Source organism: Chiloscyllium plagiosum, unplaced genomic scaffold (genome assembly GCF_037043375.1).
Source record: "Chiloscyllium plagiosum isolate Xiang-an unplaced genomic scaffold, Cpla_swu_hap1 HiC_scaffold_17, whole genome shotgun sequence".
Classification (NCBI taxonomy): Eukaryota; Metazoa; Chordata; class Chondrichthyes; order Orectolobiformes; family Hemiscylliidae; genus Chiloscyllium; species Chiloscyllium plagiosum.
This window is the reverse complement of record NW_028270155.1, coordinates 45,854,962-45,871,416: the sequence shown is the minus strand read 5'-3', so window position 1 is coordinate 45,871,416 and position 16,455 is coordinate 45,854,962. Positions and strand designations below refer to the sequence as shown.

Sequence of the window (16,455 nt, the reverse complement as noted above, 5' to 3'; positions counted from 1 at the left end):
GATCCCAGTTGTCATAGAAATATGCAATTCAGTTGTCCATCGAGTGAAGTAAAGTTGCGAGAAGATGGGGGACATCCCTTTTTGTTGCACTAACTGCACTTATTAACTTTAAAGGACCAATCTTTCAATGTGGATGAATGAATGATTGAATCAGGAATTGGGTTGGATGGGTGAGAAGGTAGGTTGGTAAGACGGGTGACTGGGTAGTTGGGTTGGTAAGGTGGGTGACTGGGTAGTTGGGTTGGTAAGGTGGGTGACTGGGTAGTCGGATTGGTGAAGTGGGTGACTGGGTAGTCAGCTTGAGGGATTAGTCAAATCTGTTGAGGGGGAGGTGAGTAGTCAGGTCAGGTTCGGTGGGGGTGGGGTAGCTGGGTAATTGTCGAATCAATTGTGCCATCACCAAATTGATAGACTGTTTTAATTTATCTAATATTTCCCAGATAATGACACAAGCAAGCACTGTGGAACTGTCCCAAGTCTCTAACTCTAACTCATTAAAACTTGCAGAGGCACCTGATGTGCATCTTTAATCATATGTTCAGTTTCTGGTGATCTGATGATTGGAATATTGTTCTGAAGTGATTTTACTGAACGATATTGTACTGTAGTTCGCTTCAGTATATTTGTTTGTATATGCATAATTGTAATTTGTTAATCAACTCTCAGTCACAAATACTTGGGTTTTTTCTGAATTGTAATGTTTCACCCAGCACAGTGAAACTGAGTAAGAGTCTGTCCACCTTGAAATGGTATTAAAAAATTAAGTCTTGAGGCACAGTGGTAGTGTCCCTACCCCTAGACCGGGAAGCCCAGACTTAAATCCCACCTGGTGCAGAGGTGTGTAATAACGTTTCTGCACAAGTTGATTTGAAAAATAGGTTAACTCTCTTAATTTGATTCTTCTTACTCAAATTCTAACTTTTCTAATGAGACCTTCCTTCAAAGTGTGTAATGCGTACAATCAGATACTACAGCAAGTTATTCTTCTGTTTTACAGAATATACTGATAAACCTCTAAAGCTGGTGCTGAAAGTAGGTGGTAGTGAAATAACAGAATTGTCGACAGCAAGTTTAGGACATGAGTCCAGTTTGATTGAAGACAAATGTGATCACGACAAACACAAGGAGAAAAAGAAAAAGAAGAAAAAGAAAACTGAAAAAGAGAAACGCACAACTCCAGATGAACGAAAAAGAAGAAAGGTATGAGGTTCAACATATGCAAATATACAATTTGATAGAAGCAAACTAAGAATGCGAAAAGCAGTGTACTCACTATGCTCTGATGTAACATGACAGTTCCATTCTCGTGGGATCTTGTATTATAAGAAAATTGTGCAATAGCCATGCCATTTAAACTAACGGGGCCGGAATTGTATTATAGCCGATACAGGTAAGGAAAGTTTGCATTCTAAAAATAACAGTCTAAATTCTTCAATCACTTTAAAGCCAATTTGCGTCGAAGAAGCACACATTTTAGCAGAACCGGCTGTGTAATGCCACACTGTTGAATTGATGAAATCGGGATCATCAACAAAGTAACCAGAGTTTGAGTTCATGTGCATAAACAAGAAGCAGTTTGCTACAGTTACACTTGCCCACAGAATTTTCTGCTTTTGCACTGGGGTTTGTAGGAATTAAAGGGCCAACACAGTGTGGTGCCCTCTACAGGAATTTGGGACATGTGTGAATCAAGGAAACATGCATCTCTTTAGATCAAAGTATCTTTCCTGAGATGTGCAGACTCTGATTCAAGAAGTCAAATATTTAAATTCAATGCCAAAACATAGAAAGAGGAATAAAGATGAGACTTGCTGAAAAGGGAGTCAAGTTGCCAAATCCGCTTGCCTTGCACTTGGAAGGACAAATGCAAGAGTTCTGAATTTCAAACACTCTCAACAGTCTATAATACTGGAGAAAAGGGTGCTGTTTGGTTGCTACATCAACTCTAATTGGCTGAGGTATTGTCATGGATAAAACACCAGGGAACTGTAGGTTCTTCAACCTCCTGGATTGTTCAATAAAAGTTTAAGGCATATACAGATTACCTTTTATTTGTAGAGAATGGTCCCTGAATATGAATGTATATTACTTCTGGCAACTGTAAATTATTATCTTTGGTTGCTAGTGTAGCTGTTAATGTAGGGAGGGAGAGTGGAAAAGCACAGCAGTCCACACAGCATCTGAGCAGCAGGAGAGGCAGCATTTCAGGCATAAGCCTTTCATCAGGAATGTGGAAGTGGGAGGGGTCTAGGAAATAAATAGAGAGGTGGGGGTGGGGCTGGGGGGAAGATAGCTGGAAAGGCATTGGTGGATGCAGGGGTGGAGGTGGTAGGGAGGATAGAGCAGACAGGTGGGAAGAAAGATTGTTAAACAAGTGCTAACGTATACTGGAATTACATCTAATGTAAATATATTGGGTTTTGAACTTACACATTAGTCAAGTATAATCTGTGTTCTGCCCATACAGAAAAAATGGAATAATTTTGCATTTCTAACAATATTTAAAATCTGAAGAATAAAACTCCATTCTTCTCAAAATAAATTTTCCATCCTAAAGAGGCAGTTTGGCACTTTGCATAGCATTAAAAATAATCTTATTAGATTAGTTTTTTTTATTAGATTACTTACAGTGTGGAAACAGGCCCAACAAGTCCACACCGACCCACCGAAGTGCGACCCACCGAAGTGCGACCCACCAAAGTGCAACCCACCCAGACCCATTCCCTTACATTTACTCCTTCACCTAACACTACGGACAATTTAGCATGGCCAGTTCACTTAACCTGCACATTTTTGGAGGAAACCGGAGCACCCGGAGGAAACCCACGCAGACACGGAGAATGTGCAAACTCCACACAGTCAGTCGCCTGAGGTGGGAATTGAACCCGGGTCTCTGGTGCTGTGAGGCAGCAGTGCTAACCACCATGCCGCATGTTTTTTTTCTTGCATCTAACAACACCTTCTGTACCTTTTTTTTTCTGGCATGTTTGATGGGTATATAGTGGCTAAGTATTGGACCTTTACCCTGCTACATGTATTTGAATGATGAGTCTCTTGGCAAGGAACTTATAGCAAAGCCACCAAAGAGTCAAGGCAATCCAATTTCTATGTTGTGCTGAGCATTGTTAACCTCAAATGTTATTCCTAACAAAAAAAAAACCAAGCCATTAATTTGCTCTTGCTTTTGCATTCAACACTTTGTGATTTCATTCTGATCATTAGAGATATGGATAGAAAAGTCAGTATTGCCAAAACCTTTTTAATCTCCCTTTAGGATGAAAAGAGAAAGCGGGAGAAAGAGCTTGCTATCAGTGAACGGGAAGAGGAAGAAAGGAGTCGATCTCCTGCAAGGTTTGAAATGCCACCAGAAAGACACATGACATCCCCTCTAATAAAAATAGAAGGTGAACTTTTGATATTTAACAAAAACGCTCTGTTTTATAGTTTATGCACTGACTGTTTCGAGGTTACGTGACATTTTTCATACATTTGAGAAACTGTAAGCTTGATCTTATTGAACTCTTTAGTTTTGAATTTTTTAGTCTGTGATCTTTTGTTTACTAAGGGATGTCAGTGCTGGGAATTGAGTTTTCACTCTGCACATCCACTGTTCTACACCACACTGTTCAAAGGCCATGTACAGAATGATAGAGTCTACAGAACAGAAGATACTACTCAGTTTGTTGATCCTGTAATGGATTTTTGAAAGAGTAATCTTGCTTTATCTTGTCCACCTGTTTTATTTTGCCCATAACCTGGTAGGTTTCATCTTCAAGTATTTTCCAGTTCCCTTTTGAAATTAGTTATGGAACTGATTTCCACATCCTTTTCAGGTAGAATGTTCCAAATCCCAAAAAACTCCTGAGTGAAAATATTTCTCCTCATTTGTCCATTAGGTCTTTTGTCAATGATTTTTAATCTACAGAGGAACCTCGATTATCCAAACAAGATGGACAAGCTCTATTTCGTTCGGATAATTGATTATACGGTTAATTCATTTCCTCTGGGGCTCGGAGTTTTCTGTGAAGTCTGCTCTCTGTTCAGGAAACTAGGCAAAAGCACACCGCGCAAGACCCCACTCCCCCGTCCAACATTGCCCCCCCACCCCTGGCCTGCCCTCAACCCCGTCCAACACTGTCCCCCCTGTCTGCTCTCATCCCAAACCTCCCAACCGCCCCCAATCCCCTCAAACATTCCCCCCCCAGTCCGCGCCCCAGCCTGCACTCAACCCTGTCGAACACGGCCTCACGTCCGTCTCCGCCTGCTACCTGTCTGTCTACCCATCCGTCCCTCCCCCCATCCCATGGGGTAAGTCTTCAAGTAGTGCGTGCGCGCACACAACATTTTGACAGGTTCCACCACTGCCCTGTTCAGGACAATGTTGGACAGATTAACTGTGGAAGGGGGGGTTTAGGCTACCCCTCTGTGCAGAACTCCAGGGAAAGTGTGGGGGGAGAGAGAGAGAGAGGGTGGGAGGTCAGTCATTTAGAGACAGTGCCTGGACTGTCCAGGACTGTTCTCGACAGCATTTCAGTGAGCCGAGTTTGTGTTTGATCATTGTACCTGTAAACAAAAGACGCGATCAGGGTTGAAACAGCTCTTTGAAGTCATGTTTCTATTGGGATCTTGAGATCCCCTTTGGATAATTGATATTCGGATAACCGAGGTTCCCCTGTAGTTGCAATATTAAATGTAGAGTTTATATTGATTTTTAATTAGAATTTTTGAAAATTCTCTGACCGTAGCAACTTCATTGCTATTCATTAAATTTAAGGCATGCATTTAATTTGCTAATTTGTTTCATTTTTGTTCACGTTAAAGAATACCAAACACCTTTTCAAGAATTGCAGTATCAACTGTTGCGGCAACTTCAGAGGCAAGTAGTAGCTGTTGAAAGAAATACTGGGAGTGGGCAGGGGAGCTGGCTTGACCATGACACAAGTTATTTTGATAATTATTAAACATTTAGATCTTTTCGAAGCTGAAACTGTTCAACATTTTTGAAAAAAAAAGTAAAATTTGTATTGAAAATTATTGGATTGTATGACACATTGCTACAGTCTTGTGTATTGACTCACAAAATAGTTATAGCACAGAAGGAAACCATTCAGCCATTGAATCTGTGCTCGCACTATGCAGAGAAGTAGCACTCTCAATCCTTGCTCTGTAACCCTGCAATTTTTGTTGTTATCTTCATGTATGAATTAAATTCCCCTTCACAAGGCAAAATTGAATCTGTTTGCGTCACACTGTCTGACATGGCATTCCAGATCCTAGCCACTCAGTGCAGAGATAAATATTTTCTCATGTCGTGTTTGATTCTTTTACCTATTGGGCAGTACGGTGGCTCAGTGGTTAGCACTGCTGCCTCACGGCGCCAGGGACCCAGGTTCAATTCCCGCCTCGGGCAACTGTCTGCGATGGGTCTGCACATTCTCCCCATGTCTGCATGGGTTTCCTCCCACAGTCCAAAGGTGTGCAGGTTAGATGAATTGGCCATACTAAATTGCCTGTAGTTTTAGGTGCATTTGTCAGGGGTAAATGTAGGGGAATGGATCTGGGTGGATTGTTCTTCGGAGGGTCGGTGTGGACTTGTTGGGCCGAAGGGCCTGTTTCCGCACTGTAGGGAATCTAATCACCTTAAATCCAAGTCCTCTGGTCCTTTACCTCTCTGCCAAAGGAAGCAGTTTCTTTCTAAATAAAAGCAAATTACGGTGGATGCTGGAATCTGGAATCTTTCTGTTCACTCTGTTTAGACTCTAATTTGAACATTTCTATCACCTCTTCTCTCAGTCATCTCAAAGAAGAACAATCTCAACTCCTCTCACCTATTCCCAAAACTGAAGTCCTTCAGACCTGGGATATCTTCTCGTAAACCTTCTCATCACCTTGTCTGAACCCTTCTTAAAGTTGAATACCCGGAATTGAACGCACTACTCTAGTTGTAACAGAATATGTGTTTTCTAAAGGTTCTTCATGACTTCCTTGTTTAATATTCTTTTCCATTTTCTGTAAAACTCAAGATTCTGTATGCCCTTTTTAACTACTTCCTCAACTTGTCCTGCCATCTTCAATAATTTGTGTGCGTTTGAACCCAGGTTACTGCACTCCCTTTAGAACCATGCTCCTCAGTTTGTTTGGTCTCTCCTATCTTTCCCACCCTAGTGTATTGCTTCATGTTTCTCTGCATTAAGGTTCATCTTCCATATGTCTGCATGTTTCATCAGCCTCGTAAAATCTATAATTATCCTCACAATTTAGAGTAATTTGGCTTATCTGGGGAAAAAAAATTCTGAAATTGTGTTATGTAACCCGGGGAAAAGTGGGGTCTGCAGATGCTGGAGATCAGAGTCAAAAAGTGTGACGCTGGAAAAGCACAGCAGGTTAGGCAGCGTCCAAGGAGCAGGAGAGTCGACATTTCAGGCATAAGTCTTTCAGCAGGAATGTAACCCAAGCCTAGGCTATTATAGGATGTCCTTACTTATATTTCAGATTATATTCTGAAGTTCTGATTCCCACTTGAATTGGTGTTTAAAGCACTATACCTGTACATTAAAAACTGAAATATGGTACACTAATGACTGAATTTCTACATTGATAAATGAAATAATTGTTGAAACAAATCTTATATAAGAGGAAGACATAATATTTTACTCGCCGTGTCTCTAGTTGCTGCAGTCTCTGAGGTCTGCTTGGGACTGCATCTCATGGCTGGCTGCAGGGCGTTGCACCAGTGGATTCTCAGTGATGCATGAGCTCACCAGCATTACATCCTCAGTCTCTCCCAGTGATACCAGTCTGGAATGCAGGATTCCTGCTGCAGATTGTGCCTAGTGGCTAATAGGGCAGGTCTGTCCTCAGTTCAATGAAATTGGCCTTGCTTAAGCTATGCATTCTTGCTCAGTGTCTTTTTTTCCATTGCTAATTGAAAACTTAAAAGATTATTATCCTAAACACTGTGCTACTGACACTCTACCTACCTTTTATCCAGAAAATGGACTGGTAATGCTTCATTCCTTGTTAGGTCAGAAACACTGCTCTCAAAAATTCTACTGAATACACTTCAGAGAAACATCTTCCTCTTGTCACTGTTGCATATTGCTACCTCAGCTTATATTAAAGAAATTGAAGTCCCCCCATTATAACTACTGTATAGTTCTCATACTTATCTGTAATTACCCTGCAGATTTGTTCCTCAGTATCATTGTTTGTAGTTGGTGACCTATAGAATTATACCTAGTAGTTAATGGCATGTTTATCATTTCTTAACTCTAAGCAAGTGGATTATGACCTCGGTCCCTCCTTTGTCCACCACTCTTTTATCCTCTTAATCAATACTGCCATTCTTCCTGCTCTTTTTTGCCACACTATCCTCCGTGTATTCAGAAATATTTAGTACCCCTCTATAATTGCCACACATCATATCCTCTTTTGGCTATTTTGACCTGTAGCTCACCTACCTTATTTTACCACATGTCTGTAGACTTGAATTAGATCTTAATGCAGTTCCTCTTAGTCTATTTCTACTTATACCTTACTATGTTTTACTCCAGTGCTATATCTCTCTCTGCCAGTTCTTTCTGCACATTTTCTACCTTTCCTCATACTGCATCCTAATTTCCACATCTCCAGCATTTTGCTGTTCTTTTTTTTTAAAACTAAGGATGGACTTCATTTATCTAATAGCTAAGTTTTGGATTTTGATTTGTTTAGCTTTCGGAGTGCTCTACATTGTGGGCCTTGCTCATTGAATAGATTTGAAGCAATAACTTCAAATTGTGAGCTAGCCACTTAACTTTGAAGTGCAATATACTATATTGGGATGTTGACAGGTTGTGCAATAAGTATCATATGTTAGTGTCAGTGAAGAAGTGAATTTATTGAATTTGTGCATCCACTTTATCATGCTTTTTTGTTGCAATTGCTGATATTATTTCAACTGTTTACTTTGCATTTGTGCTATTCACACTAAGATAGAGTTCAGATTTGGAATCTCTATGGCTCTTATGTTGATCTAGTTATACACATCGGTAACACACACAGCCAGAGTTTGTCTGTCATATATCAATTTCCAAATTTTCAGTTTTCCCTCTATCTTCTTACAGGAAAGACCCCAATGCATTTTTTTCATTCCCTGTTACTGATTTTATTGCTCCTGGATACTCTCTGATCATCAAACACCCAATGGACTTCAGTTCAATGAAGGAGAAGGTGAAGAAAAATGAGTATCAGGACCTGGAGGAACTAAAGGTGCAGTAATTGAAATGTTGGCTCTGCATGATGCCTAGTTAGCAACAAATATTTAAAACGTGATCAAAAGATTTTGAAATTTCAGCAGAGCTTTTCTTTCCTTTTAAGAAACTCTAACCAGTCTGTCCCTTTCTTACTCCGTGCACATGGCTATTACCAGACTCTGTCCAGTCTCTGATGTTCAATACAGTGTCAGCACAATTGATTTCCTTAATTATGAAAGTAATCCTGACAAAATGTGATCACATTAAATGTGGCTTTGTTCATTATTGCAATGCACTTCTGCTTTTAAAGTCAGATGTATTATGCAAATGATAGGATGCTTGTAAAATATATGGTGAGCAGTCATTCTTAATATTTAAATTGAGAAAGTTTAAAGAACATTAATCACAGATCTGTTACATATTCGTATCAAAAATGTCACAAACATTTCTGGGATGGGAAGATCAACATAGGACCAGTGGAAAAGGGCCAGTAAAGATCAGCTGCTGGTTTTATTGAATCACACTCACTGGACATAAGGTAATTCACTGTCTTCCTGAACATCAGTATTACAGAAGCCATTCACCCCATTGTATCTGATCTGACTGCCGAAGTGAGTAATTCGGTAGTGCACTTCTCCCCAAACCCTGCACATTTTCCCCTTTGAGTATGTGTGCATGTGTGGATTTATTAGGAGAAAGTGAGGACTGCAGATGCCAGAAATCAGAGTTGAGAATGTGGTGCTGGAAAAGCACAGCAGACCAGGCAGCATCCGAGGAGCAGGAGAATCGATGTTTTAGGCATAAGCCCTTCATCCGGCCCAAAACATCGATTCTCCTGCTCCTCAGATCCCGCCTGACCTGCTGTCCTTTTCCAGCACCACACTCTCGACTTCTATAGATTTATATGGCTCTTGTTACAGAAATAAGCAAGTTTCCAAGCAACTTAGAATAACACTTGGATTTTGTTCCCAGCAATACAACAGACATGTTTTCTTACCTCATGTTTAAGCTGTGTCAATGCCATCTATACTAAAATCAATTCTTCTAAAGCATATTATTTTTAAGATCCATGTATGTGAAATTTAATTTCTGTTTAAAATGTTACATATAATGACATTCCTACAAGTCTGCTGGGGGATAATTTTCATTTCGGTGAGGTAAAAACAATGACTGCAGATGTTGGAAACCAGAGTCTAAATTAGTGGTGCTGGAAAAGCACAGCAGTTCAGGCAGCATCCGAGGAGCAGTAAAATCAACGTTTCGGGCAAAAGTCCTTCATCAGGAATACAGGCAGAGTGCCTGAAGAGTGAAGAGATAAATGAGGAGGGTGGAGGTGGGGAGAAAGTAGCATAGTGTGCAATAAGTAAGTGGGGGTGGGGATAGAGGTGATGGGTCAGGGAGGAGGGTGGGGGAAGGTAGCAAAGAGTACAATGGGTGAATGGGGGTGGAATGACAGCGATAGGTCAGAGAGGAGGGTGGAGTGGATAGGTGGAAAGGAAGATAGGCAGGTAGGACAAGTCATGGGGACAGTGCTGAGCTGGAAGTTTGGAACTGGGGTGAGGTGAGGGAAGGTGAAGTGAAGAAACTGGTGAAGTCCACCTTGATGCCCTGGGTTTGAAGTGTTCCGAGGCGGAAGATGAAGCGTTCTTCCTCCAGGCGTCTGGTGGTGAGGGAGCGGCGGTGAAGGAGGCCCAGGACCTCAATGTCCTCGGCTGAGTGGGAGGGGGAGTTGAAATGTTGGGCCACGGGGTGGTGTGGTTGATTGGTGCGGGTGTCCCAGAGATGTTCCCTAAAGCGCTCTGCTAGGAGGCGTTCAGTCTCCGCAGTTTAGAGGAGACCACATCAGGAGCAACGGATACAATAAATGATATTAGTGGATGCGCAGGTAAAACTTTGATGGATGTGGAAGGCTCCTTTGGGGCCTTGGATGGAGGTGAGGGAGGAGGTGTGGGCACAGGTTTTGCAATTCCTGCGGTGGCAGGGGAAGGTGCCAGGACGGGAGGGTGGGTTGTTGGGGGGGCGTGGACCTGACCAGGTGGTCACGGAGGGAACGGTCTTAGCGGAAAGGGATGGGGAGGTTGGTTCTGTTTGGAGGTGGCGGAAATGTCGGCGGCTGACCTGGTTTATAGGTTGGTAGGTAGGGTGGAAGGTGAGCACCGGTGTGGGGGGGGTTTCTGTCCTTGTTACGGTTGGAGGGGTGGGGTCTGAGGGCGGAGGTGCAGGATGTGGACGAGATGCATTGGAGGGCATCTTTAACCACATGGGAAGGGATATTGTGGTCTCTAAAGAAGGAGGCCATCTAGTGTGTTCTGTGGTGGAACTGGTCCTCTTGGGAGCAGATACGGCGGAGGAATTGGGAATACGGGTTGGCATTTTTGCAGGGGGTATGGTGGGAAGAGGGGAAATTCAGATAGCTGTGGGAGTCAGTGTGTTTATAAAAAACTGTCGGTGTCAAGTCGGCCGTGATTAATGGAGATGCAGAGGGCCAGGAAGGAGAGGGAAGTGTCAGAGATGGTCCAGGTAAATTTAAGGTCAGGGTGGAATGTGCTGGTGAAGTTGATGAATTGCTCAACCTCCTCGCGGAAGCATGAGGTGGCACCGACGCAGTCATCAATGTAGCGGAGAAAGAGGTGGGGAGTGGTGCCGGTATAACTATGGAAGACAAACTGTTCTACGTAGCCAACAAAGATACAAGCATAGCTGGGGCCCATACGGGTGCTCATGGCTACCCCTTTGATCTGGAGGAAGCGTGAGGATTCGAAGGAGAAATTGTTAAGGGTGAGGACCAGTTCAACCAAATGAGTGAGAGTGTTGGTGGAAGGGTACTGTTGAGGACGGGAGAGGAAGAAACGGAAGGCTTGGAGGCCCTGGTCATGGTGGATGGAGGTGTAGAGGGATGGATATCCATGGTGAAGATGAGGCGTTGGGGGCTGGGGAAACTGAAGTCTTGGAGGAGGTGGAGGGCATGGGTGGTGTCTCGAACGTATGTGGGGAGTTCCTGGACAGGGGGGATAGGACAGTGTCGAGGTAGGTAGAGATGATTTCAGTGGGGCAGGAGCATGCTGAGACAATGGGTCGGCCAGGGTGGTCAGGCTTGTGGATCTTGGGAAGGAGGTAGAATCGGGCAGTGCGGGGTTCCCAGACTACGAGGTTGGAAGCTGTGGGTGGGAGATCTCCTGAGGTGATGAGGTTCTGTATGATCTGGGAGATGATGGTTTGGTGATGGGGGTGGGGTCATGGTCGAGGGGACGGTAGGAGGAGGTGTCCTTGAGTTGGCGTCTGGCTTCAGCGGTGTAGAGGTCAGTGCGCCAGACAATCACTGCACCCCCTTTATCTGCTGGCTTGATGGTGAGGTTGGGATTGGAGCAGAGGGATTGGAGGGCTGCGCGTTGTGGGGGAGGTGGGTAGACAGGTTGAGGCGGTTAATGTCCCAGTGGCAGTTGGAAATGAAGAGGTCGAGAACAGGTAATAGGCCAGCACGGGGTGTGCCAGGTGGATGCAGTGTGTTGGAGGTGGGCGAAGGGGTCCTCGGAAGGTGGGTGGATGTCCTGATTATGAAAGTAAGCTCGGAGGTGGAGGCAGCGGAAGAAGTGTTCAACGTCACGGCGTGTATTAAATTCATTGATGCATGGGCGGAGGGGGATGAAGATGAGTCCTTTGCTGAGGACTGATCGTTCGTCCTCAGTGAGCTGGAGGGATGGTGAAAACTCATCAGGGCTGAGAGCTAGGGCCTGGTGTGGGTGTGGAGCTGAGAATGGGGGCGGAACCTGTAACTGGAGTGGGTGTGGTGGTGGGGGGAATGGGGGTGGAGTCATGAGCAGGGTTGGTGTTCCCCTCAGGGTTCTGGGAAGTGGGGATAGTGACAGTGGGGTCTGTGGGGGCCGTGTCAGCAGAATGCAGGTGAGTGGCGTTGGTGGGGGAGGAAGTGGTGGCAAACATGGCAGTAGGAGGGGCGGAAGTCACTGAGCGTGTGACATCAGTGATACAGCAAGTCCACAGTGCAGGTGGGAACAGATTGACAGTCCATTGTACATAATGACATCATTAGAATGGAAAACCAGGCAGGGTGTAACATGTCTGAGCTCTTCACCACTGTCTAAAGAAACAAAAAATCAGCTTCTTGCTAACCAGCTTCTGAATTGATATTTCTTGAAGTAACCCAGTCTTGCTTAACATCAGTTAGATGTTGTAGCCTTACATCCCCTGGGAAAAGACATTGTCTATTTATCCTATCCATGCCCCTCATGATTTTATAAATCTCTATAAGGTCACTCCCTCAGCCGCTGACGTTCCAGGGAAAGCAGCCCCAGTCCTTTCAGCCTCTCACCTTTTTGCTCAAATCCTCCAACCTTGGCAACATCCTTTAAAATCTTTTCTGAACCCTTTCAGGTTTCACAACATCCTTCCGAGAGGAGGGAGATCAGAATTGCATGCAATATTCCAAAAGTGGCCTAATCAATGTCTTACAGCCCCAACATGACCTTCCAATTCCTATACTCAATGCTCTGACCAATAAAATAAAGCGTACCAAACACCGCCTTCACTCTCCTAACTACCTGTAATTCTACTTTCAAGGAGCTATGAACCTGCACTCCCAGATCTCTTTGTTCAGCAACGCTCCCCAGGACCTTACCATTAAGTGTATAAATCTGATTTGCCTTTCCAAAATGCAGCACCTCTCATTTATCTAAATTAAACTCCATCTACCATTCCTTGGCACGTGGCCCATCTGATCAAGATACCGTTGTACTCTGAGGTAACCTTCTTTGCTCTCCACTACACCTCAAATTTTGCTGTCATTTGCTAACTTACTAACCATAACTCCTATGTTCACATCCAAATCATTTACATAAATGACGAAATGCAGTGGACCCATCACCAATCCTTGTGGCATGCCACTAGAGTGGAGGCGTCCAGAACTAGAGGGCATCCGTTTAGGGTGAGAATGAAAAAACTTAAAAAGGACCTAAGGAGCAACTTTTCCAAGCAAAGGGTGGTGCATGTATGGAATGAGCTGCCAGAGGAAGTGGAGGAGGCTAGTACGACTGCAACATTTAAAAGGCATCTGGATGGTTTTATGAATGAGAAGGATTTATAGGAATATGGGCCAAGTTCTGGCAAATGGAACTAGATTAGTTTAGGATATCTAGTCGGCATGGATGAGTTGGACCAAAGGGTCTGTTTCTGTGCTATACATGTCTATGACTGTGATTGTGATAGTGTTGCTGACCTCTAGAGTAGAAGATTGTTTGACTTTGAAAGTGTTGTGTGACATTCTCTAATTGTAAAAATAATGTAAAGTCAATACCTCCGCACACTTTTTGTGTCTATCACTCTTCAATGACTCGAGTTTCGATGCCACCTATCAAAGAAACAAGACTATCTGAGCCACTGACTGTGATGTAAAACCCTGGCTAAAGGGAGGACAGTTCCCTTGTTTGGAGAGCCACACTCTGCAAGCATCACAAAGAGTGTTAAGTGATCCTCCAAAAGCTTGTACTTGCTAAAATAAATTGTGGCTGTTCACAGAAGTTGGCGTATTGCAGTTGCATTGAGCGTGTAAGAACCTCAAGAAGGGAACCTAACATTTGGCGATGGGAGTGGATTGCAACATATGTGGAGCTTCCAGGCAGATTGAGGAAGTGATCGCCTGCGTGATGGTAACGTGAGATGGATGGGCCCACTAGATAAAATTTACCTTGATCTCTTCATTAAACCTATCACTCAGTCGACCCTCGTCCCCTGTGGCTCTGTAGTGACAGAATCTCTGAGATAACTTATGCACTTGTATGCCAATGAATTTTTCCCAGGGAGGTTAGACACCCACTGGAGATCAGAGGTTAGAGTCCTCTAATAGCGAGGTTTGAGACCCCAGAACATAGTACATAAGATAAAGGATAACTACTGTGTCTGTCTCAACCACCCTGCCCTAGACCGGTTATTAAGAGGGAAATCCCCCACGTGAAGGCCAGGACTCTGAAATGGGTGTGGGGACTGAAGAAACTAGACTAATATATAGAGATAAGTTAGGAAGTTAAAACTTTTTTTAAAAAAAAGGGACAGATGTTGGATAAGTTGGGTGTCAGAACCCCTTTGCATTGGTTACGCAGGAATGACCCCTCAGAATGAGGAGCCGTTCAAGCGCCTGTCAGCATGTTTAAATAAAAAGTGGGAAAATGAAACTTGGCTGATGGGAGGCTGTTGGGCCATGGATAAATGTTTAAAAGGAGAGGAGGCAATTTGAAAACGTAATGCATGGACTAAATGGAAAACTTTAATATCCACATGGAGAAAGACTGCTGAAAAAATAACAAATAAATATAACTAGGCCAGCTGGGCGAATAACACATGTCAGAGAGGGATTAGAGTGTGTGAGGTGCTGAAACGTCAGTGTGGGGATTATGATATGAGTAGAGAAAAACAGGAAAAACTGAGAAACTGGACGCAAAATAAGGGATCGGTTGAAATGCCAAGCTGGATTATCAAGTGGGAATAAAGTGGACATATTTCCTGGTGTGTCTAGTCTGCCAATAATGTTTCAAAATAATGACGCTGATCACCAGCTATGGTCACAACGCGGATTTCTGACCTCTTTGGGGACACCTATTCAGAACTCACTATATGTTCGAAATCTCCTCAAAGCCATCCTCCTCCCCAAGCAATTGGCCATAATCAAATGTGCTGCCCACGTAATAGACAACACGGACATCAGCAATGGCAGTGCCAGAGCTGATCGAGCTGCCAAGGACGTGGCAACGGCTTGCAATACTATTGTGTCTTCTGTGAACCAGCAGGCGCTAAATCAACCACCTACCTCAAACAACAGGCATACCAGATATTGCTACTGTGCAGCATTTACAGGGGGAGGCTCCTGACCCAGAAAAACAAATATGGCAGATGCGTGGGCGTTCACACTTTGTGTCAAAATGCCTGTGGGTCACTCCAGTACCTGATGCTTCATTACCAATGCTTATTGATTGTCTTTATACTGATACCCACGTTGGCAAGGAGGGAAAGAGAGAGGAAATGCAAAGATACTTTCGGCAGCTGGCATTGTCTCTAAAGTTCCTTTATTCACAGGTAAAGCATGCCTTTGGACCACCACCCGTTCCTCCACAACCTGATCCAAGTCTCACTCCACTTACACAGCCCCCTGAAAATGTTACCCATTGCGCACTCAGTGCCAAGTCACAATCCTGGGAACCTTTCTCAGCGCTTCTGATAGACAATTGATCCCAGAACTTATCGCCCCCATTCTGGCGACCCCTCCTGCTCTCAGCACCACAACACCTGCCCAAAGTAGGGGGTCACAACGATTCAAGCAGCTCCCCAGTCATGAGCACGAATAGTGATGAAGCTAACAATGGTGAAGAGGAGATCAGTATGCTTTTTGTCAGTGGCCTTCCCGTGGATGTTAAACCACGTGAGCTTTACCTTCTGTTTCGGCCATTTAAGGGATATGAAGGGTCACTGAGCAAGCTAATATCAAAACAGCCAGTTGGCTTTGTTATATCTGACAGCAGAGCGGGAGCAGAAACAGCAAAGAATGCATTAAACAACATTCCATTTGATCCTGAAAATCCTCAGACTCTCCAGTCGGAATTTGCAAAGGTGAACACGAAGATGGCCAAATCCAAACTGATGGCTACAGCTAATCCCACAAATATGCACCCTGCCTTGGGAGCACATCTCACTGCATGGGACCCCAACGACCTTGCAAGAACAGCACTGGTCCCTGCATCTCCAGAGGCCTAGGCTCCCTATCCACTGTACACAACAGAACTGACCTCTGCCAGATTAGATTTTGTTTTCAGGTTGGACTTTACTGAAGGAGATTTTGGATAATTGGCTTGTTTCCACTCAACTTGGAGGGGGTGGACTGGTCAGTCAGGGCTGCCAATTTAAGAACTTTACTGGTGAACACTCTTCTTCCATGTGGGAGGATCCTGGGGATCCTGTCTTACTACATGGACTAGTAATTCTTGTTATAATCAATGTATGTTGTGTGTCAATAACTTGTTTAAATACTGGTAGAGTCTTCTGAATAAGCTGATAGTGCCTTTTAGTTGGTTATCATGGAATGATAAAAGAGGGGAATGAGATGTTAAAGGGTTAATTTGTTCTGCTGACCTGTAAGAAATTGGATGTCCTGTGTTGGTGGTGGTGGTGGGGGGTGTGGTTCTATCTTGTAGGCAGCAAGTGTCAATCTCTGTAAATACTG

General features: G+C 43.8%; 1 protein-coding gene across 2 annotated transcripts in view; it reads left to right on the top strand.

Moving 5' to 3' along the window:
- The window catches only part of brd7 (bromodomain containing 7), a 56,019-nt gene that overhangs the window by 8,102 nt on the left and 31,462 nt on the right, over positions 1–16,455 (top strand). For both annotated transcript variants that reach the window (XM_043706954.2, XM_043706956.2), the window contains exons 2-5: positions 998–1,200; positions 3,275–3,404; positions 4,822–4,876; positions 8,106–8,250. In XM_043706954.2, the coding sequence (XP_043562889.2) occupies positions 998–1,200; positions 3,275–3,404; positions 4,822–4,876; positions 8,106–8,250 (533 nt within the window). The remainder of the gene's footprint in view (positions 1–997; positions 1,201–3,274; positions 3,405–4,821; positions 4,877–8,105; positions 8,251–16,455) is intronic.